At 35.1% G+C, this 23,110-nt stretch overlaps 1 protein-coding gene across 31 annotated transcripts in view; it reads right to left on the bottom strand.

Annotated features, from left to right (window-relative positions):
• The window catches only part of CACNA2D3 (calcium voltage-gated channel auxiliary subunit alpha2delta 3), a 530,340-nt gene that overhangs the window by 257,411 nt on the left and 249,819 nt on the right, over positions 1-23,110 (bottom strand). For all 31 annotated transcript variants that reach the window (XR_013955470.1, XM_080605848.1, XM_080605850.1 and 28 more), the window contains 3 exons: positions 7,123-7,254; positions 5,688-5,748; positions 5,448-5,598 (listed from right to left, as the gene is read on the bottom strand). Coding sequence is in view for 30 of the 31 variants with exons in the window: in XM_080605848.1 (XP_080461974.1) it covers positions 5,448-5,598; positions 5,688-5,748; positions 7,123-7,254 (344 nt within the window). In the remaining variant the exon portion in view is untranslated. The remainder of the gene's footprint in view (positions 1-5,447; positions 5,599-5,687; positions 5,749-7,122; positions 7,255-23,110) is intronic.

The following is a 23,110-nucleotide window of genomic DNA, read 5'->3' as shown; positions in this document are numbered from 1 at the left end:
TATTAACCCAGAGTAACTTCACTTCCTATTGCTAGAGATATAGGATATTTACATCAGCATCTACGTAGCAATTGGTTAGCAATCCAAGCAAAACAAGATGCTAGGTTATTTATCCAAACTTTCTGCAGAAAATGTTCATGCTTTCCTAATTATTTTATTCCCATCAACATTATTCTAATTTATGAGATCCTGCAGACCATGTCTATTGCTCCAAAGGTAATGTGAAAAAACAAGGCAATGACATCTGAAACTCTAGAGAGTCACTGGCAATGTCCTGTGTGCTTTTCAGAGTCACAGCACGTTATTGGTCTGACAAATGATGTACTCTCCCATATAGTTTCTCTTCAGACTGTTCTTCAGTCTTTCTTCTGAAAGTTGTTGCAAAATAATAATGCCAAATCCACACACTATTATTACATGACAAAGTGAAAACCGCCTTCCATTCTGTTGTAAAACAAAACAAAAACAACAACAACAAAACACCATATCCTGAAAACCTGTAACAGACACTGGCACACCACTGCCTATTTCCAAGCTCTCTCCTGCCTTCACAGGTTTTTTGTTTTTGTGCTGTGTTTTTTTTTTTAAGCATGTTCTTTAATCAATGTACTTTCTAATTAAGCCTGGATTTTTAGCTTGATTTTGGTAGCTGTCATTAGAGACTAGACTACCAGATGTACTTTTCTTTATATGATACCAAGCACAGTCTTTAATCAGCCAACATGGAGTAAAATATTAGTCTGCCTGTCTCTCAGTCATGATAACCATTTCAAATACCTCATGTATGCAAGCAAAATCAGAATTTTTAAAAGCTGTATTAGTACCACTTTTTTTTCCCCAGACTTATCACCACCAGCAAACAGATGAATCATAACTTCCTACTCTGTCAGAGTACTATCATTTAAGTAGCATAAATTCAGTCTGTCCAGTTTCTGTATGACTTCTATTCAGCAGCATTTTAAGTAACCCACATCATCAGGCTATCCCTGCAGACCTGCAGCTTGCACGTCTGCCAGCTGTATCACAACCCAGACAGACTCCCGGTAGCTTCCCGCAATGTCTTTACTGTTGTTCATTTGCATAGTATAAAGGATGCCCACACTGTCACAAATGGATGTTTCAAGTCCCTTAGCAGTCCCATTCTACAGAACCAACCTCCTTCAAAAAAGGATGAATGAAAAATGTTCATTGACACATAAGCAGCACAATTACACAGATAGCATGTGGACAAAGCACCTTCACTGTTATTACGAACACAAGAAAATGTAGATTTTTAACCTTCTGAAACCCTGCCAAGTTGTGACACTATTTGCATCTGCGGTACCTAATTCACCTTGGGAATATTATTATAAAATATTTAAAGTAATCTGCTACATATGGAAGAAGAAGCTGGATTATGGCAAGGCGTGTCAATGAGTATTTTATGTAGCAGTGTTCTGTGAATTACAAGCACAACCTGATGTGCTCTGTTTCTCAGAGTTTCTTGCTCTACCATTCAGATACAAACAAAAGCATAGTAAGAAAAATCTGTATATAAAAATATATATCAGCTTCTGATGGTTCAATTTGTTGCAAAGATGCATTGTTATGATTACATTTTAATTTTTATACAATTTGCTGCTTATATAGACTTCAAATTCCATTAAAAATATTATGAGATGGAAAAATTTACTAGACAAAATTATTTCACTTCCAAAAACAATGCCCAAAACAGCAAAAATCTCCCAAAGCCCATGAAAACTGAAGAATGTTGATGCAACACATGGAGGCTTTCAAGCAGCATCTCCGTCTCAAACTGGCATATCTACTTGATAAGAGCTTTAGTACAGCTTCCCCCGTCAGTAAAATACACTGCTTGTGCTTCATAGCATGTATCAGATGGCTTTGTCATTGTCATAGGGCATTTTACAGTGTTATCACTAATAACTCTTTTAACTATGCCAAACTTTTTTTTTTTTTTTAGAATGGAAAAGAGAAAAGACATTCCAGAATTTTCTCGATCTACAGAAATCCCACACATATTTCACAATCTCACCCAGCAATTTGAACTCAGTACTGCGGCTATTCTATGACATTTAAAATTTTGTATTTAAGTAAAATAGCTTCCTGATCTTGACTCAAAAGGCCTGTTAGTAACTGCTGACTTTGCCAGCAATACCTGATATAGATCTCCCTTTTTCCCAGGGAAAGGAGATTTTTAAAACAGATTTTTCTTCTTTAGTTCAAAGCTGTCAGTACTCAGCTTTCTTATTTCCTACTACAAAATTAATTCACCTGAGTAAAAGACTGCATTCTGCCCTTCAAGAACTTTGCATTACACTGTTTTCTTTTATTTCCTAGTGTTACATATCATACCCCTATACTCGTGTATATGACATCTTTGCACATTACATTTGTGATAGCTGTGATGCAATAGCATAGAGAACTAATTACTGTGCAGCAGCTATCAACAGCTTCCGCTTCATTGACGGAGGGAGAGAAGAACAATTACCATGTTTTACAAGCTTTTCTTAAAACCTCAGCCTACTTTAAGCTTTCTTATATTTTAAGCACTTAAGGTCACTGATTATAATAATTTACTTATTTACATTTATCTGTTTTATTTACATTATTTTGCCACTCTAGCTATTTCTTTGTACAGCAGGCATACAATAAAGTGAGTGGGCCAAAATCTGAAGTAAGGAACCGTATGATTAGTAAGACAGCTGCTGACTTATATTTTATAATCAGACACTATTGATATTCTAAAAATGAGGTATTTTCCAAACCCACGCAAGTAGTTTACATTTACCTTAGCGTTTCTCATATTTATCCTTTGCCAACTGTCTGGAGCAAGGTGCATAGAAACAAATTCATATTGTGTTGTGCAACAACGCACAGATATAAAGATTTCACACTACTTCAGGCACAACTACTTTTCAGCCCAACCTAACACCCAACAACAAAGCCAAACCAATTCCTTTGATTCCTCTTTTGGTATTTCCGAAGTTCCCCTAGCATTACCACACCACAACAACAAGTGGGATACAAGTACAGCTCAGAGCTTGTAGCACTCATACAGAGGGACACAAGTGGCTGCCTTCCCCTTGCCCAGCCTGCTCTCATTTTGCCCACACAGAATAGAATTAGCCAGGCCGGCTCAAAAATAAGGTTTATCCCTTCTGTATGAATACTAGGACTTAGAAGATAGAGACTGCACGAAAACTGTTTATAACGGAAAATTTTGCAAATTAAAACCAGGGCTACTGTGCTTTGAATTAACAAATAATACTCTTCTAATATATTTTGATAAAATAGTGTGACTAAAGCATTAAAATTGATTAAAATTCTCAGCTCAGTTAATATTAATGTAGAGTTTACATTTTTGTAAAAGCATTTAAAAAATTTAAGCATTGGGCAAAATTAGTACTCCTTTTATGATAATATTGTTAATTTAATGCATGAGCTGGAGTTACACTTCAAAGCAAACTGGAAAAATATGCCTTTTCTCTTGTTGTAGGCATCTCTTTCATGCACCAGTACACTGACCTTACGTTTTAATATAGGCAGCACAAAATCGCTCTTGTATTTCAACAATTTCTTGCAATTCAATCATCTAGTCCATCAATTCCAGATAGATTTTGCAACAACCTAACCATGAAAGCTAAAACGATTTCTAACATTATGTTTTTATGTTTATTCTCTGGAAAGACTCGCACTGAATTCTGCTTTCTGCTACATATAAAGTTAGAAATATATATAGTGAAAAAGCAAATGGACCTAGTGGATATGAAACAATCCAACTAATGTACTGCTAACAGCTTTGAGGGCTTGTTGTTGGCTGCTTTGTTTTGTTTTGTTGTTGTTGTTGTTGTTTGTTTTCTATCCTACTAGATATTTTTAAGTGTTAATTGAATTTTTAATGACATTAGTGTGTACTGACCATAGCTCCTATTACTATTAATGAAAATTCTCAACTTTTTTGTGTACAGGATACTGAAACGTATAACAACCCAAAAAGCAAACTGAAATGCCTTCAGAAAACATTTTGTACAGTGTAAAGGGATAATAAAAAACTAATAGAATAATAAAATCATTAATGTTGGAAAAGACCCCCCAAGATCATCTGGTCCAACCATCCTCCTACGACCAATCAATTATGCCCTCCTTCTACATGAGCTAATTATGTAATTATTATTCAGGAAGATTAATACAAAAGATATTCTGAACTAATTTATTAAAAATACAGTACATGCACATATATTTCAGGCATAGTTATTTCATTCTCCAGACAATCTCAATGATTTACACTAGTGTTACTGGGATCATTTATTTTAATACAAAAATGGCACTTCTGCTGTACCATACCATGGGAAGGCCCAAATCCTCCTTATATCCAGAAGTTTAAAGACATTCTTGGGATTTACAGGAATGATAAAAGCACTTACTTATACAGTGGTTTTATTTACTTATTCTCAAAACAATATTAAAGAGAAATTTATAAAACCATCAATATCTCCCCTCCTCAGCCAAAACATAGTCATGATCAATCCTATTACACCTAAATAACTGTAGAACTATCCTCGTCATATGTTTAAAGCTTGTATGTGAACCAACTGCCACACACAAGTAACAGAACTACTGATGATTCTAAGTTATCACTGTTAGTAAGCACCAGTAAAACCTCTCCACAAAACTTTACAATACCCATGTTGTTATTTGCAAAATAATGTCATATCATAGGATCAACATGGAAAAAATGTCCTAGAACTTAATATGTCTTCAATGCTAAACATCAGGCACTGCTTTTCACATAATTTTACAGATCAATAAATCTTACTTTTGGAGAGTAGCATCTGAAATTGTGTTCATTATGTGTTCATAATATTCAATGTTGCATTATAAGTACACGAAAAATGTGACTTAAAAATAATTTTTAAAAGATTTATGATGGGTCAGTAAAATGATAGCATGCAGTAGATTCTTATATTCATTAGCTTGCTTTAGAGTTGTTTTGTGAGCATCTCACTTCTGAAACTCAATTAGCTAGGTACACAAACAGCACCCTTCAGATTCACATTGAGGAGTACAGTAAAAATGAGGAGCTACGTTGGTATTTCATCTTGCCATGCAAGCTTCAGCAAGATCTAACATCTTATTCTATTAATTTTCCCTGATCTGATTTTCTATTAATTAACCCCCCCCCCCATGAGTATGACAGCTTAAGGGGCTTCAGATTGTGACTCCTAGAAAAACGGTTTGAAACACTGTCACCAGCTTGCACTGGAAAATCAGTCTTTTCAGTTGGTACAAATGCCATCCTATATCCATCACCTGCCCACAACATTTTTTCAATTGTATTTTGTGATAAAAACATGACGGATAGCAATAAAATATTATATGTCATTGTATGATTCTCTGTGAAAAGATGGAAGAAAAAGATGGAAAAAAAATCCTGAGACACTCACAGCAATTATATTGAAGAAGTCATCATCACCAAGGGTATCCAAAATAGATGAAACTGTCTGTTTAGCAATAGTCAATCGAAGCCCTTTCATACTGCCACTGACATCTACTAAAATTACCACATCTTTTGGAGAAGTAGCTGCTTGGATGTACCTAAGATGAAAGACAAAACATCTTGTTCTTTAAAATACTGAACTTTTCTTTCTTCTACATTTCTTAAACACTGGTCATCTATTGCCTACCATTTTCTATTTCTGCAGTCAAATGCGATGACTCCATTCTCATCAGGTTCCCATTTAATACCTGTTCAGGAAAAAAAAAAAAGAAAAAAAAAGATTAAATGATTAAAAAAAGATTACGTTTTACACAGTAACTTCTCAAAATGCATCTGTGATGTTGTGACAAAGTAATGTTTAGCAGTTTCATACTTGAATTTTACATTTGCTATTATAAGGTAGCTAACGCTGAGGAAAAAAAAAAAGGATAAAATAGCACTGACAGAAACAAGATGATTTTCTCACTCCTTTTTAACCTACTCTAAAGTGAAAACTTCTTCAGACCTACTGTGCTCATCATACTATTGTCACTGAAGTATTGTCATACTTGGTCTTCTGTGCTGACCAGTTTCATGACGTGCTGGCCAAGTCCCTTTCAAAGTGTGAGTGCTTACATTTCATTGCTTATCTCAACAGGTACTGCTATATTAAGAGGTTCACTCACAAGTCATACGTTTTGTGCTTTGACCATTTAAAAAAAAAAAAAAAAAAGATTGACAGGCAATCCTTTCAGCTTTTGCACTCAGTCTTCTAGCACAAAACAAAAAACAGCCTTTAAAATAAAGATTAACATTTTCTATCCTTAAAATGCTATGGGGCTTGAGAATTCAACCATAATCTAAAATTAATACAGATGTATATATTACTTTCAGCCACTTTCAGACCTACAGGCTTACAGTAAACTGGCTCGCATTAAACTCAAGACTTCATACATAAAAACAAACAACCAAAACAAACAAAAATGAAAACACAACATGGGTCACTAAACTGTCAGCTAAAGGAAAAGTTCCCACTCTGAGCCTGATCCAAAATTGCAGAAGCTGGGGATAAGTTTATTTAGCTTTTTAGTGTATTTAGTATGTAGCATATTTGATATGCAATTAAATATAAACCTTAACATGTAACATATTTAATATTTATTTGATAAATAGAAATAAGAAAAGTGATTTACTTGAATTTTATTACAAATTGTATGAAAGTACCTTTAAAACAAATTTTTGAAATCTTTAAATGCAAGATAATAAGTTATGGGGAAATCTAAGAACCAGATAAATTACAATTAAGTCTTCTTGTATGTATTAATAGAACACATTATCTAAGTTCAGTGATGTATGAAGGGTCTTTAGTTTTTCTCCACAGTCACTTCAGAAGTTATTTTTCATATCTATGTATATACAAATAAAGAATATGCGTGAGCTATCTTTGGAGCTATCACTTCCAAATGGAAACTAGCAGAAAAAAAATCAGAACATTGAAAACATTCAATAGAAATCTTTCTGAAAAGTAGATAAATTAAAATTGAACTTGCAAGTATCTGTGAAGGTATTTGTGACAATACTCAATGGAAATTTGCAACCATAGCTTTTCTTTTTTATTTTTTTTCAACCTGTATTCTTCTTACCTGGATATTGTCTGAAAAATCCTTTTGCACTTCCAAAGTACTGCCAGATGAGAGAAGGGTCACGATCAAAGTTATCAACAAACACCTTATTTAAGGATTCTGACCAGTAAACTCCATTTACAATGGCTGGATCTAGGGAAACAAATTTAAAAAAAAAAAAAAAAAGGAAAGAAAAGGAAAAAGATTTTTCTGAAATGGAATCTTTTCAACTCTGTTATCATCTTCAGCTTATTCAGTACCCCAAAATCTAGTGACTGCAAACTATTGCAGTTTCCTGTGTTAGTTAAGAGTGTCAAAATGAATTCTATACAACCTGTCTGGGTATGACCCTGTGCAACATGTTCTGGGTGACCCTGTTGAGCACTTGTTCTGGAGAACATAAGTGAGTCAACATAACAGTAGATTATTCAATTTTCTTTCTTTAAACCCTTGGAATATCTCATGGCAACACTTTAGACATTTATTTTAATCTTCAATTTGATAAGGCCATTATTGCTATACTTTTTTTTTTCCCCATACTTAGATGAATTATGGTATATATCCAAACACAAAATCTTATAGTACATAACACTAATTATTATTTGAAAAACTCTGGAACCAAATTTCACTATAACATCATATTATTTTTGACCCCCATTGAGGGAGAAAAGTACAAAACTAATCCTTGATGTTGAAAATAAACTATTTCTGTTTACTACATCTTAGTACCTTCTTGACCCAGCAATTCCTAAAGCCCGAGATTGCCTGAGTATGTTTTAAGCTGCCAAGTTGGTTCAATGGTGTTAAATAGGAAATAAATGAACACATCTTAAAAAGTTACTCAGTTTCAGATTTTGATGTCAAACGTAGTTGACAGATGAGAAACAATTAGGATATGTTGTATACCCAATTTAATCAGTACAGAAAGAACAGAACTAAAATCACAGATGGATTATTTCATTGTAAAACTGTGCATACACACAAAGATTTGTTCAAGCATTTGAAATAATGCTTCCATTAACTTGTAAAATAACGACACTTTACTGATTCTAATGGAACGTGATTCTAATGGAGTGCAAAAAAGGTGAATTGTTATCTTTCCTTACATTCATCAAGTTAAAAAGAAAAAAAAAAAACAGAAAAAGGGAAACGTCTCAGCTACACATCTTAAAGTTTTGTTTCATCTAAATATTTAGCTTTACATAAATGGACTGCTGAAACAGCAAGGTCAACAAAACAGATTTTGTTTTTAAAACATGTCTGGTATAGTTACTTGTTTCTCTAGAAGATGAAATATACATTTAAAATCTGTCCAATCAGAAACACATCAAACAAACCAATGCCACTAGTCGAATGGTACTACTTCAGTCTTGCCTAGCTGGCAAGAACCATTTTCTGGGTGTTTCCAAGTCTGACATTACTCCAATAGCAAGTTATGTTTGAGACATTGCAAATTAAGTGCCAAGACTGCCTACCCTGTGATCTACCATCAGTTTGCAGAAATGTGCTCTTATTTCAGTGCCTCAAAATATTGACTGGGGTGGGATCCATTGTTCAGCATTTGGACATTTAATGAGAATTGAAGCACTAAAATGAGAATCTCATTCTCAGTCCACTAGAATGTCCCAGTTCTGCTCCTATTCACATGCTCTGATGGAGAAACTGCATCACTAAAAAGTACAGTGGCATTACTGGTCAGCATTACAATACCAAGATAAGGCGGTAAGCTTAATTCATATTTTAAAATAGCATCATAATACAGAGAGTGGTAATTGTTTTTCATTTGTTTGAAGTGTTTCTATAAAAGTCTCTTCAGAGGAAAAACAAAGAACCTCTCCTCCGTCTCAGGAGAACAGTAAGTTCTTCATATATCCTTCAGTTAAGAGTATTAGTGAAAAGCCTTATTGGTCATAAAAAGAATAGTTCCATCTTAATATATATTTAAAATAAAATATACTGTTTCTTTGCAATTTATATTCAAATCTCATTCCAAGACTGCATATTTTACCTTAGTATTTTACAATATTATGAGTTCATCAGATATCTTCTATTCTGGATTCCTCAGAGGCTAATTTGTTAATGCCCTTTCCTAAGGTACCCGTGCCACAGCACCCTCATCTAAGCAGAACCTTCGCTTTGCCTCCCTCACTTTATTTCCTTCAAATCCCATATACACCCCAGCTCCATCAGATCATGAGACAACTTTCATTGTCAAGGCTTTTAAGCTTTCAGCTGAATGAAAAATCCTTCCATTGGCATTTAAAATATATATATTTATGTATAATACGTATATAAAATGTATATAAAATCCTATTTTTAATGAAAGTATATTGAAATACCCATGTCACTATTGTAGTGGATTATTTTTATTAGCCCATCTACGATGAGCCACTTTTTGTGTTTATATAGCTGTACTATGGATTAGAGAACTCCAGGGAAATACAACCAAGAAAATTTTCCTTGAACATGAATATTTGAGTCTATATTTTGCATTATGTTGACAACACTAACCCCTAATCATCCAAATCCTGATCAAGAAAAACATTAATCTAGTGACTATGAAACTAATGGGAAATTTTTAACTTTTTTTTTATTTTTCCTAAAAGGAGCATTAAACAAACATATTAAACAAGAGGGCACAATTAAAATACAGTCTATGATGACTGGATTCCTTCAAAATTATTCCTGGTGGCAATTCACTACCTTCCTATACCCTGCATATCTATCGTGCTGTTCTTTTTACAATATGCCAAGAGCAATCTATAAGTCAAATTTTATGCATTTTTTTTTAAGCAAATTAGGTCACACAGTTTAATCCTTATAATACTGGAGGAAAACTGAAGTGGGAAAAAAAAATCTATCCACAGTACCAAACTGCAGGCAGATAGCCTATAAGTGAAAATCACCTCTCTCTACTAGTTACTGCACCCTCAGGCAGACCGATCTCAAAACCAAGCTCCTTGCTGTAAATTTGATAATGACTGTTACATGGACACATCTCCAAGCACATATGCCATCCTAAATGCAACGAAGTTCCTGACCATATATCCTCATCAAATATTTAGAGGACTATCTTTCAATAATAGATATGTTAAGCTTATAGTTCTGAGCAACTCTCAGTTTTAGTAATTATGTTCTGCTTAAATTGCCCCCATTACTTCATTTAGAAACAATATTAAGTTTTCAGATTTTTGGTGAATGTTATCTGCATCCCCCAAATAGTTACTTTTCAATATTGGTAACTAAGTGTTTGTAAATACTCAGGAATCTGAGAATGGAGGAAAAGAATAAAATATAAGAACATAATATAAATGCAAAATAATTTATGTGATGTTATGGGGCTGATTCAAAGACAAGAAGTGTAAACATCTTCTGCCACACATCTTGAAACATAATTTCTGTTTGTGCTTCCTGACAGTAACAGCTAAAAACAATTCAAGGATTCCTTTTCCCTGACCTTTTAGATGGGACTACTTGCAATTATATGGGATTTTGTTCCACTGCTGTTTGTGTAGATGCTATCAGTTTTTTATTGATATTTAATACAAAACCAGTCTCCAGACAAATAGGTACATTGACATGAATCTGAAATATATTGTGAAAGAACAGTAAAAATGCATGTAACAGTTAAGCTACTGTCACAGATACTGCTCACACTAAGACGTAGGGCTGAACACTCAACAAAGGCAACCACAGTGTGCAGAATGAAAGATGTACATCAGAATGACAGAGGTTAGCACTATAATGAAAGGTACTTTAATTCACAAAACCCATAATAATATCTAGAGTAAGATAAATCTACGGAAATAAACTAATACATACATAGTGCATTTTGCTTTCCAATTATTCTAGGAAGCTTTATAGAAAATACTACAAAATAATAGGAAAATAAGAAAATTCCTACCAAGGAATTCAGTTATTGTGAAGAAAATGTGGAATACTGCTGTTTCCATACTCTGCTTTATTACCAAGAAAAATTGTTACTGATAATGCTTAGTTTACTCCCCAGCTATTTTGCCTTTGTAGTATGACCGTTAATTTCTCTTGGAAAGCTGACAAAGATACTGGCATGCAAAATGGTATTCCTTCATGTAATATCTGGCCTCAAGGGCAGCCGCTAACATTGCAGAGCTGTACTGTCATACAATAAAGCAGTATGAGCACAGCCTACAGGACCAAGCACTGGGAAAGAATGCAAAATCCAGCATCCTTTTGGCTCAAAGATAGCAGCAAAATTAGCTTAGTTTTGACAACACTGACAACGTATTTAGTCTGGTCATATTTTAAAGAATAACAAAATCACATACTTTGCTGGGACATACACCAACAATCTAATAATTATACTACTCAACACTAATACGAATGCTTTTCAGGGTGGTCCAACATATTCAAGAGCTAGGGCTGGGTGCCAATTTTGGCAACTGCCTTTTGCTTTTTTCTCTTTCTTCACCTCCCTCTCCCTCTACTGGGTAATGTGGATGCATCAGCCCACAGATCAAAGCATCTGGACAACTGTAGGCACAGACGAAGGTGTTTGTCCATTTTGCTTCATGTGCTGTGAAACATTCAGCAATATCAGAAACCACATTCCCTCTTCACATGTATATGGAGTGGTAAAGACTTCAAGTGCATGATTGCGTAGAGGCATAGTGGTGGATATGTACTTGTTTCAGCTTCCAATGCTGCCCTAATGACATGCCTCTTCTCCTTTGAAGTGGCAGCAGAAGAATTGGAGTATGGCCAGATGCATTTATTTTCACAATGGCTTTCATGATTTTTTATTATTTATTTAGTAGTGAATAAGGTGGCCTGAGATTCAACTTTAGTTCATTCGAAAGCCAGAATTACAGTGGTAAAGTCCTCCCTAATGCTAGCTAATTTGGGGATAGAGATTTAGTCCTGACTCTGAGAATAGCTTGCCACCCAATGAAATATAAAAAAACTTCCTGCAGCAAATAGGCTACCTTTGAGGTTACCCATTCAGCAACTGACCTGGTTTGACTCTGCTTAACTTCTCAGATATAACAGCTAAAATCAAACAATGGAAAGGTAGCTCTCTGAAGTGGTTAGACCAAAGCTCTCAATACAGGACACGAGCAGGTTTGAACAAAGAATATTATTATTTTTAATTGAAGGAGGGTCTTGGAGCAAAAGTCAAAGGATTCACATGCTGTCCATCTCTGGAAGAGCTACCAAGATTCTTCTGTAATAGAGCAGCTGTCACAGGAGCCAAGCACATGGAACAGTTACACCTATCACTAATACAGTATAAGAAAACAGGATTGTCTACCTGGCAATTTCGTAACAGGCCTTCGCAGAGGAGAACACAAGCCAAAACCCAGTAGTGCAGACAGAGGATCACACCATAAATTGATGTGACTACAGACAGCAGGATAATTCTGTATTTTTAGAAAAAACATAGCCCAAGACTATGAAAGCTGATAGGTAAGAATTAACACTCTGTAGAGCTGTAGGATGCCAGGATATGACTGAGAAACAGATTAGAATACATAAAGAAATACTGTCGAAAAAAAAAAAAAGAAAGAAAAAAAAAGAAATTCCAGGTAGCAAAGAGAAAGCAAATACTCAAAACATAAGAATTAACCAAAATGAATGAAGATCCTCTATATGCATCAACTTCATCATAGAAGGAAAATTAAAGACTGAAAACAGAGCTAGTTCTGACACATGGTAAGAAGAAATTTCTGCACAGGCTGATGGTACAAAGACTGTCAGCAACCAGGAAATCAAGACCTGTACCAGTGGCAGGGCAGGAAAAAGCATCATGACATACAACACAGAAAGCCAGTGGAATGTATTGCAAACTACAGGAAAAGAAAGCAAACGTGACGGCTGCTAAATGAAGCCAACTGTGCTGTAAAATATTTAATGCACAACATACCAAAAGGAGCAATTTTAGCAGAGCTGTTGTCAAAGTAATATACGACAAAGGCAAGGTACAGCCTTGGAAATAAAAGCCGTCCTTTCAGAAATTGCTCAGGGACAGACCTGTTCACAAATCTTTACAAAATCTGTTCTAAAAAAGGACCATGCAAACCTGTAAATTAACATTTCACTATAAATGTCTAATTCCTAGTCTTCTGATAATCAAAGAGATGCACAGAATTATAGAAACAAGCCAATTTAGTTACACCACACAGTGCAAGAAGGTCCCATAATGACACTTATAATCGGAGACACTCTACTTTTACCCATCACATTGTGTCTGTTGTATACAACAAATGGAGGCATGAGAACCTCTAGAAAGAGATGTTTTAGTCTGCAAAACGCATTCAATCATACTGGACGATAATAAGCCATTTAAACATCAGTACATTCCTGGAAGTATCAACATAATACAAACGTGTTAAGTATCAGCAATGAGAGCACACTTATTATCAGCACAACAAGTAACTGTGTCTCACCCTCTCAAGTCAATCATCTCTTAATGCTGTACTGCTTTATAAGCCTTGAGTTACACATTCTCCTTGCACAAAAGACCATTTGCACAATTTGAGTAGAAGGGAAGCTCCACTCAAACCAAAATAGTTGGAAAAAGCCCCACTGATATTAAACCATTTGTCAGGTTCAAAACCTCTGAAACCAGCATTAAAACATACTGAAAACACTGAGCAGATGCACAAACGCATCTAGGGACAAATACATTACAAAACCACTTAGGGATTCTTAACATTATTTGCTCCTTTACGAATGTGCCAAATAAAAGCTGTAAGAAATACACCTAGATAAACAAAGTACAGCATAAAATTGTCTTTGTAGGTTTTTAGCCAAATGGTATTTTGAAACAGTTTATATTCTAGCCAAGCATACTAATACTTGACCAGAAGAGCATGCCGCCTTTTCTCTTCACACAACACGGATCCAAGAAAAATCCAGTATGGCTCCTTGTTATGTAGCAGGATAGAGAGGCAAATAATTACTCCATTCTAAAATAGTAGAAGAATGAATAAAATGCATGAATAAATAAAAGCGCATCTTTGGATAAACTTCTATGATTCTTTAAGTAAATGTCAACCTTCTCTGTTCCATACTAAACAAAAGCTACAATTCCTACCTTTGCCATACAGCCATTTAATCAAAAGGTTTTTTTTATATTCAGTCCTAAAGGATTTCAGGAAACCAGAACTATTACGTCAATTACTGCTAAGCGTACAGATGAAGAATGCTTTCACAACATAGTTCACAGGGGAAATAATGTCTTGAAAAATCTTAAAGTAAAGCAAAACAAACTGAAAAACAAACAAAACTCCCCAATGCATTCCTAGCATGTAAACTCAATCCATTAAAAATAATCTTCTATTGAATCATGAGATTTTTTTCATTAATATTCCACTCTGAAAGCTAGCTTCTGTAATTTTCCCTGTTATTTTAAGTCAGTAACAGAATATATTCTGATCACTTTTTCTCATTAAAATAAAAAAATGAACACAAGTAAGGAATATTAGCACTCTAAAGGAGAACAAACAAGTTATAATTCATTTTCAGTATTTAAAGATACATTACTTACAAAAAGAGTGAAACAACTTGCACACCAGAGGGTACTGATGAGCAAAACCCTAAAAGAAATTCTCTATGGTTAGAGAGTAGAAATAACGGCTCTTTGCTTAATGTATAATATATTTACACACACATATTCTGTACATATCTATAGACCTAGATGTATGTATATGTATTTTTTTTTTTATATGCTCAAGCCTTTCTTTGGCTTACAGAGCAGTTACACTAAAAGGGAAGTGACCAACAAGAAAATCCCCCAAACAATAGTCTTCCAGACTCAAAATACAGAGAATAAAGATAGGAAGAAAGATACTTTCTGTGTTTGAAGTGATTTTTTTTTTTGCTCTTTGCAGAAGACAAAGCAACTGCTTTAACAACAAGACAATGGTACCCTCACTGAAGTTTCCTAAAACCTGCTTGGGTGGAATTTATTCCTATTGTTTCTGATGGAACAAGAATCCTGAATCTCTCTGCAAACAGACACATTAAAAAAATAATGCCCGATTTTGGCACTAACTTCTGGCTCCAGGTAGGGAACTGATCTACAGAGCAACAAAATACCCACTTCTGTCTCACAAAAAAGGAGAAATTACATTTTTTTTTTGGAAAAAGTGAATTTTCAAGCTTTTCTTAAATTTAAAAACATAGGTCTAAATGATAATTAAAAACATTTACTTTGATCCTGCAATATAATGTATATTTCATGTAAGAACTTTTCACCACTGCATTCCAGACTGACCTTTCAAGCAAGCAACATGTTCTAGATGCATCTTTAAAAGTGCATACAGCTGGATGAGGTTACACCATTTATGTTAGTCCAACACATGTAGCTGCTTCCTTACTGCTGCTCTGACTGTCTGGGGAAAAATCCAATTATTTCAGTCCTAACACACTTAAGGTTTCTTTTTGTTTAGTGATGCCAAATGTAACCAGGCCAGAAGAGAACCTGTTTCACTTGAGGGATGCTAGGGTTGAGTGGGTAATTCCCAAGATAATCAACAGTGAAGTTGAAATAACTTATCAGACTCTCTGAAAGTAAGCACCCCAAACAAGCACCCCAAACACAGCGTACCTCCAAGTCAGAGATGTTGAGACTATGGAAAGTAATGCTGCTTGGGTTAAAAACTGCTTAAAAAGTCTCAATTTACTGTAGCTTAAAATCTACTTCAGTCAGTTCTGCAACATCACTCAGTTCACTCTGATTCAGAGAGACTGTGGTTGCCGTGCTTATTAGTGTTCTCAGTCTAGCAGTACTTTTGCTTTTGAGATTCATTTACTTTATTTCATTTTTATTCATTTTATTTCATTTACTTCATTCTTGAAAAATTTGTCTTTGTAGTCCACGCTCAGTCCACTGACTGAGGCAGTCAGCGGGATCCGATGTGAATTCATGCTCATGGAAGCTACAGCAAGAGATCCCTGCACTCACATTGAGCCCATTTATACATATGCCCAGGGTAGGTGTGGTGCAGGGCAGGACCATACTGAGGCACCAATTCCAGTGCTGGAAGCCATTCAGCATGGCAGAGCATGAGCTAATGAGAAGCCTTATAACAGGATTTGTTACCTACAACTCTGCATCCTGCAAGAGCCTAATGCTCTCAGTTGAGCTCCAATGTGTGCTCTGAATATGCCATTATATACATACCTAGATGCGTTACCTAGTACCCTGGCCCAAGTGGGCAGGAGCAGCAGCATTAAGTAGCTGCTGCCTTCACTGCTTCAAAACAGGAGCAGAAATGCAGGCTCCATAGCTCCTAACCCATCATCAGAGAAGTTAATACACATCAGAGACAACAATACAGAAAATGGAAAGATGAAAGAGACGATTAAGTAATTTTCTACCATTATAGGCCAATGGTAAATTGTTACCACTGTCTCGCCCCAGGAAGCAACAAGCAAGTACAGGAGACACCATGATTAACAGAGGTGTCTCAGGTCAAAAGGCCTCTTCATACTATACCTGAGGTAGTACAAAAACGAACAAACCTTCCCTGGCTCCCATTTGTCGACAGGTAAAGCCCAGCCCCAAGTAACTAAGCAACAGCTGCTGAATAAGGAGTAGCAGAGAATAGGGCTTTTTCTGTAAAAACTTAACGTTACTGTGTAGCTTGTATCTGACATCTAGTTGCCATGGCGATGTAGCTGTATTAGAAATATAGATTAGATCCACAGCCAGAGAGACAAGAGACTAGGACACAAGATAGACAGAGCATAGTACACATCTTGCCTAGTGATTCCAACATCTCCAAAAGGCTTGTTAAAAAAAAAAAAAAAAAAAAGAGGGAGAATTAAACAAATGTATCTGTGAAGCAAAAGCCCTTTGCAAGAACAAAGCAGCAGCCTGAGGAGACTGGAAATCAGATCCGAGGCAGAATTTGAGCAAAAACAGATGGAACAAGAAGAGAAGTCTGTGCATCTTTGTCCAATAGTCAGTAAGAGTTAAAACAAAGAAATATGGGAAGATAGGAAATTCTCTGCAACCTTGACTATATCAGACTAAGAAAGTTCCTTTTAAATTAAACACTGACCAAAGTTAGGAAGACAGTGCAAACACTGTCCCAAAGAACTTAAAATGTGAAGACAAAGAATTCAGGCAACGGATTTCAAAATATAAATATAGTGGTCCAGGACAGTATGTGTCCATGACTATTTAAATAACAAGTCCAGGATGTTGAATTTTCAGAAGCACAGTCCATAAAATCATATACGACAGTGATGGACAAGATTTTATTTCTTAATTTCACACCTTGCAGGAAAGTGGTTTTACGTATCTGCTAGTTGCAGATTATAATCTTTCTGCATCACTTAAGAAATTAATTTTTTTGGTTCTAAAATTCTAGATAATAGGTAATCTCAATTTTGACAGGCTCTTGGAAGGAGTTGATAGGAAAGTATGACTGAACAATATTCATAGCTCTTTTTAAGTCGCAAATTGAAAAAACTCAATCAAAAAATGGTTGTGGTTCATCATGTTTCAATATCTTTTAGAGAAGGCTCTATTACAATTCGCAGCTTTTTTCCTATGCAATCAAAACTTTTGGTTACAGTCTGCATTTATTGACTCGTAGTGCATAAACTCATCTTTTACCATGCAATGAAAATCATGCAATGGAAATGCCATTTGACACAAGTTATATTCTTTACCAGTATATAAAGTGATTAAGTAAAACTTGAAGATAATTTGTAAAGTCTGAATCTGAAATCTACTTTTGCAATATTTCTACTATTCAAGGAGTAAATATGGAAAGCAGAGAAGCACAGAACTGACTTCATGTTTTTGTTTGTAAAGATGCTGAGTCCAGAATTATTCAAAGCTGCATTGCATTCATACTGTTTGTAAATTATTTAAGTATTTGTGAGGCAATTAATTATGAAGATAGGAAGGTAGAAATTAAGGAAAGAAATGCAAGAAACAAGAAACAAAACATCTACAACCCAGAAAACAATATGAAAGCATGCAAATAACTGGTGCAAATAATTTCTTTCCATAATAATCATCATCAAATACAAAGCTTTTAAATAAAGATTTAAGTCACGTAATACAATCTATACTTTGAACAGCCAGCAAACGATAATGGACAAGAGAGACAAAGGCACAAAAGGCAGTACAGATGTATTACAAATAATTGTGTCATATGCAAAGCTCAGAAATGAAGATAAAGTGTATTTCTCCTGAAGAGTATAAGCTTGTGGGGAAAAAATATTACATTATATAAATAAGTATATTATACATATATATATAATATATATATATATATTATATAAAATAAATATAGTAAGTCATGGAAGAAGGCTAAATATGGGTTCTCCACATGGAAAACCATCAAATTTTGAAAATAATGAGAGCAATAATAAAAATTGAATTGAAATCCATAGTAAAATATAGAATATTTAGTCTTGTCCCTGAAATACATCAAGTCCAAATATACTTCAAGACTTGTAAGAGACCTTTAAATCATTTTAATAAATCCATACTTCTTAGAAGACTGTTGGAGTCTACAGGGTTGCTAATATTTGAATGTATTTCAATTCCAATGGCATACAATTAGTCTCAGTGAGATATAAATGAAAGAAAAAACTTATTTTGAATATACTAGTGAAGATTTTTTTTAAACATATTACAGAACTTTTAGTTGTATTTTACATTCATGAACTTTTTTTCTTAATATGCTGATGACACAGCTTGAGACTCACAACAACATGTTGCGTGCCTTACGTTTGTTAGTTGAGTTGACATAAACCATATCGCGTGTTGACAGAAATGCTTGAAAATATTCACGGACTTCAGCATCCATCATAGAAAAACTGCAGTTACAGAAAGCACTGATAAAATCCATTCCTGTACTTCAAAAAGACTAGAACAGCAGCTATACCACAGCATGAAGATGGAAAGAACAGACGAAAGACAGACAGACATACTTCTCTAGGTTAAAATTTATATTATTTTTATTTTTTAAACCAGCAGATTAGCTCTGTATCACACTGATAGTTAGAATTTATTTTCTATTTTGGTTATTGTGTTCTGTGAGTAAAGATACAGCAACATCTTGAATTAAGGCTATTTCATTATCTAAACGTACCTGGATAGACATTCAAGAATCTGCAGTCCTAGGTCATCTTCTTATGTTTGTACATGTTTTTTTTAAACACCTCAAACAAGTGGGATTTAGAGAAATGATTTCTTCACATGCCTGAGCCCAGGCTATTCTCCAGCTTCCTTAATAAAGATCTCCCCATAAATACATTTTCTAATTTAACCATGAAACAGTCCTGATGATGCAAAAGTAACTTACTTAGGCACCTGCCAATTTATCATAGCAGAGATTTTTGTAAGACAACCAGCCTCTGGGCTGTTGATAGGCTTTTGCCAGAGACCAGCAAAGCTGATAAGAAAATAATTCCTTCCTAGTGCTAAAAAGGTAACCATCAGAATGTACATATCACGGTCTGATGTCAGGGGTTGGAGAGAGGGAGCTGCTATTAAGAAGATATTTTAAAAAGTCAGCTATGATTATGTGATTTAAACCATATTGTTCACCTGCTCCCCTCTGAAATACATTATAGTAAGGAATGAAGACTTAGTCAATTACAAATTCACAAAAAATGACTGTGACCCCAAAATGTATTTCCAAATCACGTGGCAGTACTATGAAATATAACTGGGTTGATGGAACAAAGGACAGGAAAAATCAGTCTTTTTTACGGGAAGACATTAATGAAATGTCAGACAAAGTTGTAGGAAAATGCCAAGAGAAATCTATTCAGTGTAAATAATGTCAACATTAAAAAGGAATCATTGTAAGCAGTGTGCTAGAAGTTCGCATAACTTCTTTAATTTAAAAAGTATGCATATAAAAAAAAAAAGAAACATGGTTCAATAGTATAAACCCCATTCTCTGTAGTAAATGAAAGTTGGAGAATAACTTTCCAAACCCAATAATTTTGAGGATATTTTATGCTTTATTTTGACATATTATTATTAAAATCAGCAATCAATTATAACATATTTTCTTCTTCCTGCACAGAGCACACTTTCTCCCTGAAGCAGAGTCCATCGTCTCTTAGATAGGTCAGTTTTTGATATCAAGTTTCTATAGAAGGAAAATGCATTTAAATAACTATCTGTTCATGCCCAGGCACCGGTATCTTGATTCAGCTTGAGCAATACATGGGAAAGCAGGAAGGTACTTTTAAGCGCCTCCTTGGATCAGAAAGCCCTTTAGAAGACAGTTATGACAGTATACTTGACTGTACGTAGTCAAGTTAACATGTTCCTTTTGTGCATTTCCCACTATATCCGACTTTTCCACATACCACTCAACATCCCTCTCCCCTCCAAGGCATTTCAAAGACAGTAATCAACTCTTTTCCCAGAGTCTAAGAATTAACTCTTCCAAACTAAGAGTGGACGTTTTCCTGTTCAAACTCAACTGAATAGATATCATTATAAATCAAATGAGGATGAAAACTTTCCCAAACTGAGGATGTTGTTCAGAATAAGCCTATTCATTTGTACCAGTAAGGTATTTCTGCTTGCGTGCACCTACAATGACTGACATTTATGTATTCATGCAATATTCACCCCAGGAGTTTACTAGGAGTGAAACATGAAAAGCCCGAGCTAAAAGCTGTAGATGCCAGTTCCGCAGAACTTTTATGTATAGCCTTCCATCTCCCCACCCAGAGCACAGTAGTTCAGCAAGCGTTAGATTTCAGGACCACAGAAATCAACGGAACGTAACCATTTGCAAAGAGGTGCTGTGCTGCAGAGCACCAGATTGCTGAGCCTAGTCTAAAACTGTTGCAAGGGTCACAGAATTTAAAGTAAGGAACCGTACCTCAGGCTACATAATGGAATCCCACCGGAAGCAAACTATGGGAAAACAAGCAAGCACTATAATATTGGCGTACAAAAATATGTCTCTTAAAAGCTATATGTCATGCACCGTACAAAAGGAAGACAGTGCAAAGCTGCAATCTAGCTATCTGTGGATGGGAAGCAAAATAAAGACATTAACCTTGTGCAGTACCTTAATAAATTAAAATCCTTGAGGGTCAGGGATTGGTAACTTAGTTGCAGAACCATGCTCATATAACCATCTTGCATTCATATTTCCATACAATACTCCAGTGAATTATGCGTATGTCTACATCCATTGTGCTAAGAACAGACTGCACAACTCTCCATCATATAACACAGATGTACCTGCATGTCTTTTCCTCTGACATTAGCTAGTGATGTACACAAAGATACCCTAAAAATTAAGAGCATTTAGAATTAGGAAATCTGTTGTTTATCTGTCCAGTAAGCTTGGACTCTATCCTCAAGGACTTGGATGGCTAAGTCTTGCAAAGCTGTAGAATGCATTTAATTCCACTGTCAGCTGTGTTAATAGGATGAAGGTTTATCCTCTAGGAAATATTCCTCCATTATAAAACTCAGCAAGTAAATATACAGTAAAACAGAAATGAGTACAAAGGAAAAACTCCCATTAGCTTAAATCAACTCATGTAAGCCTACTTCCTTTCTGCTGCCAAAATAAATTATATTTCTTCTCTCATTTCTCTTTCAAAGTCAGACGTTGCTCAAACTGCATCTCATCCCTGTACACATTACCTCTTCCGCTAGTGTACCTCCATTGGCATCTTCCTCCTCTGCCATCTCCCATAGACTACTGTCCAAAGCTAGCAGATAAATCCACATACACTTAACCCCACCCTAGTTCTGTCAAAATGATTCTGATTTCACTCTGCTAGAAAAAATGCCGACTCTATTCCTTTAACTAAACCAGTTTTGGGAAGAGCTTACAGAACAGTTTATGACAGCTGCTCTGAATGTGGCAGTAATACCCAGCAAGGTGTAGTGGCAGAGAGCAGGAATTTCTTATCCCCAATAACCTGCAGCTGACACCAAACATCCAAGTGTACCTTCAGACACTTGAAATTTCTTTATTCATCTCCAAAAAAAAAGGTAATGACAGCCTGAACCATAGTCATAAGCACAAAGAAGCCCAAGCAAGACCTAGTTCCAACAGAAAATGGAGCTGAAAGTTCAAGGTAGAAAAAAGAATAAACTGTGTTTTCTGGTAAGCAAGCAAAAAGTGGTAACAAGAAAAGGAATACAACTTGCATATTGTTAAAGTTTAGTAAAGGCCTAAATGGGAACAAATAAAAAGTATGCATGACGAGAAAACTACAGAAGTTCACCTAAAAGATGGTACAAAACTAGGCCTGGAAAACGTTGCTCATACTTTGTCTTTTCTTGGGAAAACAAAGAGAGGAACCTGAGGCAGTACATACCCAACTAGGAAAGTAAAACTGACTTTAAAAAAAAAAAAAAAAGCTTTTTTTTCCCCCTCTTCTCCAAGAACACTTAGAATGATTCTCTTTGTGAGAGAGATATTCTAGCCTAGATCACATCTAAAGGCCGAGTTACAATGAACATTTTGAGACATAACTTTTTAAAAATAAATAGGACTTTTATAATTGGAAAATCCCAGGCACAGAAATCTCTCCCTAAGTTTGAATTTCTTACAGTGAAGAAATGATTACATTGAACACATTTACTCTAAACAGAAATTCAGCAAAGACAGTGGCTTTTTTTTGTTGTTTGTTTTTTATCCAACTGTGATAAATCATTTAGTTTTGTTATTGTTTCCACTGCAAAAAGGTCTGCCTCCCTTCACCTTTCACTGGATTAATTTGTACCTAGAGATCTGAGTCAGTTCCTGTTTACCCATTTAAAAACACAAACTAGTCATGCAATCAGATTAGAGATGTATGTGCCTAAGAATCTTACTATCTACCCTTGAATCCTAACCAGTGGCTGTAGATATTGAAGTTCTTAAAATCCAAAATTACTACTTAAGTTCTGATAACAACAAAAGGTGGTTAAACAACATACGTGTCACTTTTTGAGAATACATACAGTGCATCAACTGTCCTTAGAAAGCACTACTAATTCTTACACTTTACAGTTACTCTGAAA

This window comes from Anser brachyrhynchus (assembly GCF_964034855.1).
Source record: "Anser brachyrhynchus genome assembly, chromosome: 10".
NCBI classification, from domain to species: domain Eukaryota; kingdom Metazoa; phylum Chordata; class Aves; order Anseriformes; family Anatidae; genus Anser; species Anser brachyrhynchus.
Note: the sequence above shows the minus strand (reverse complement) of the source record. Positions and strands in the feature narration are given on the sequence as shown.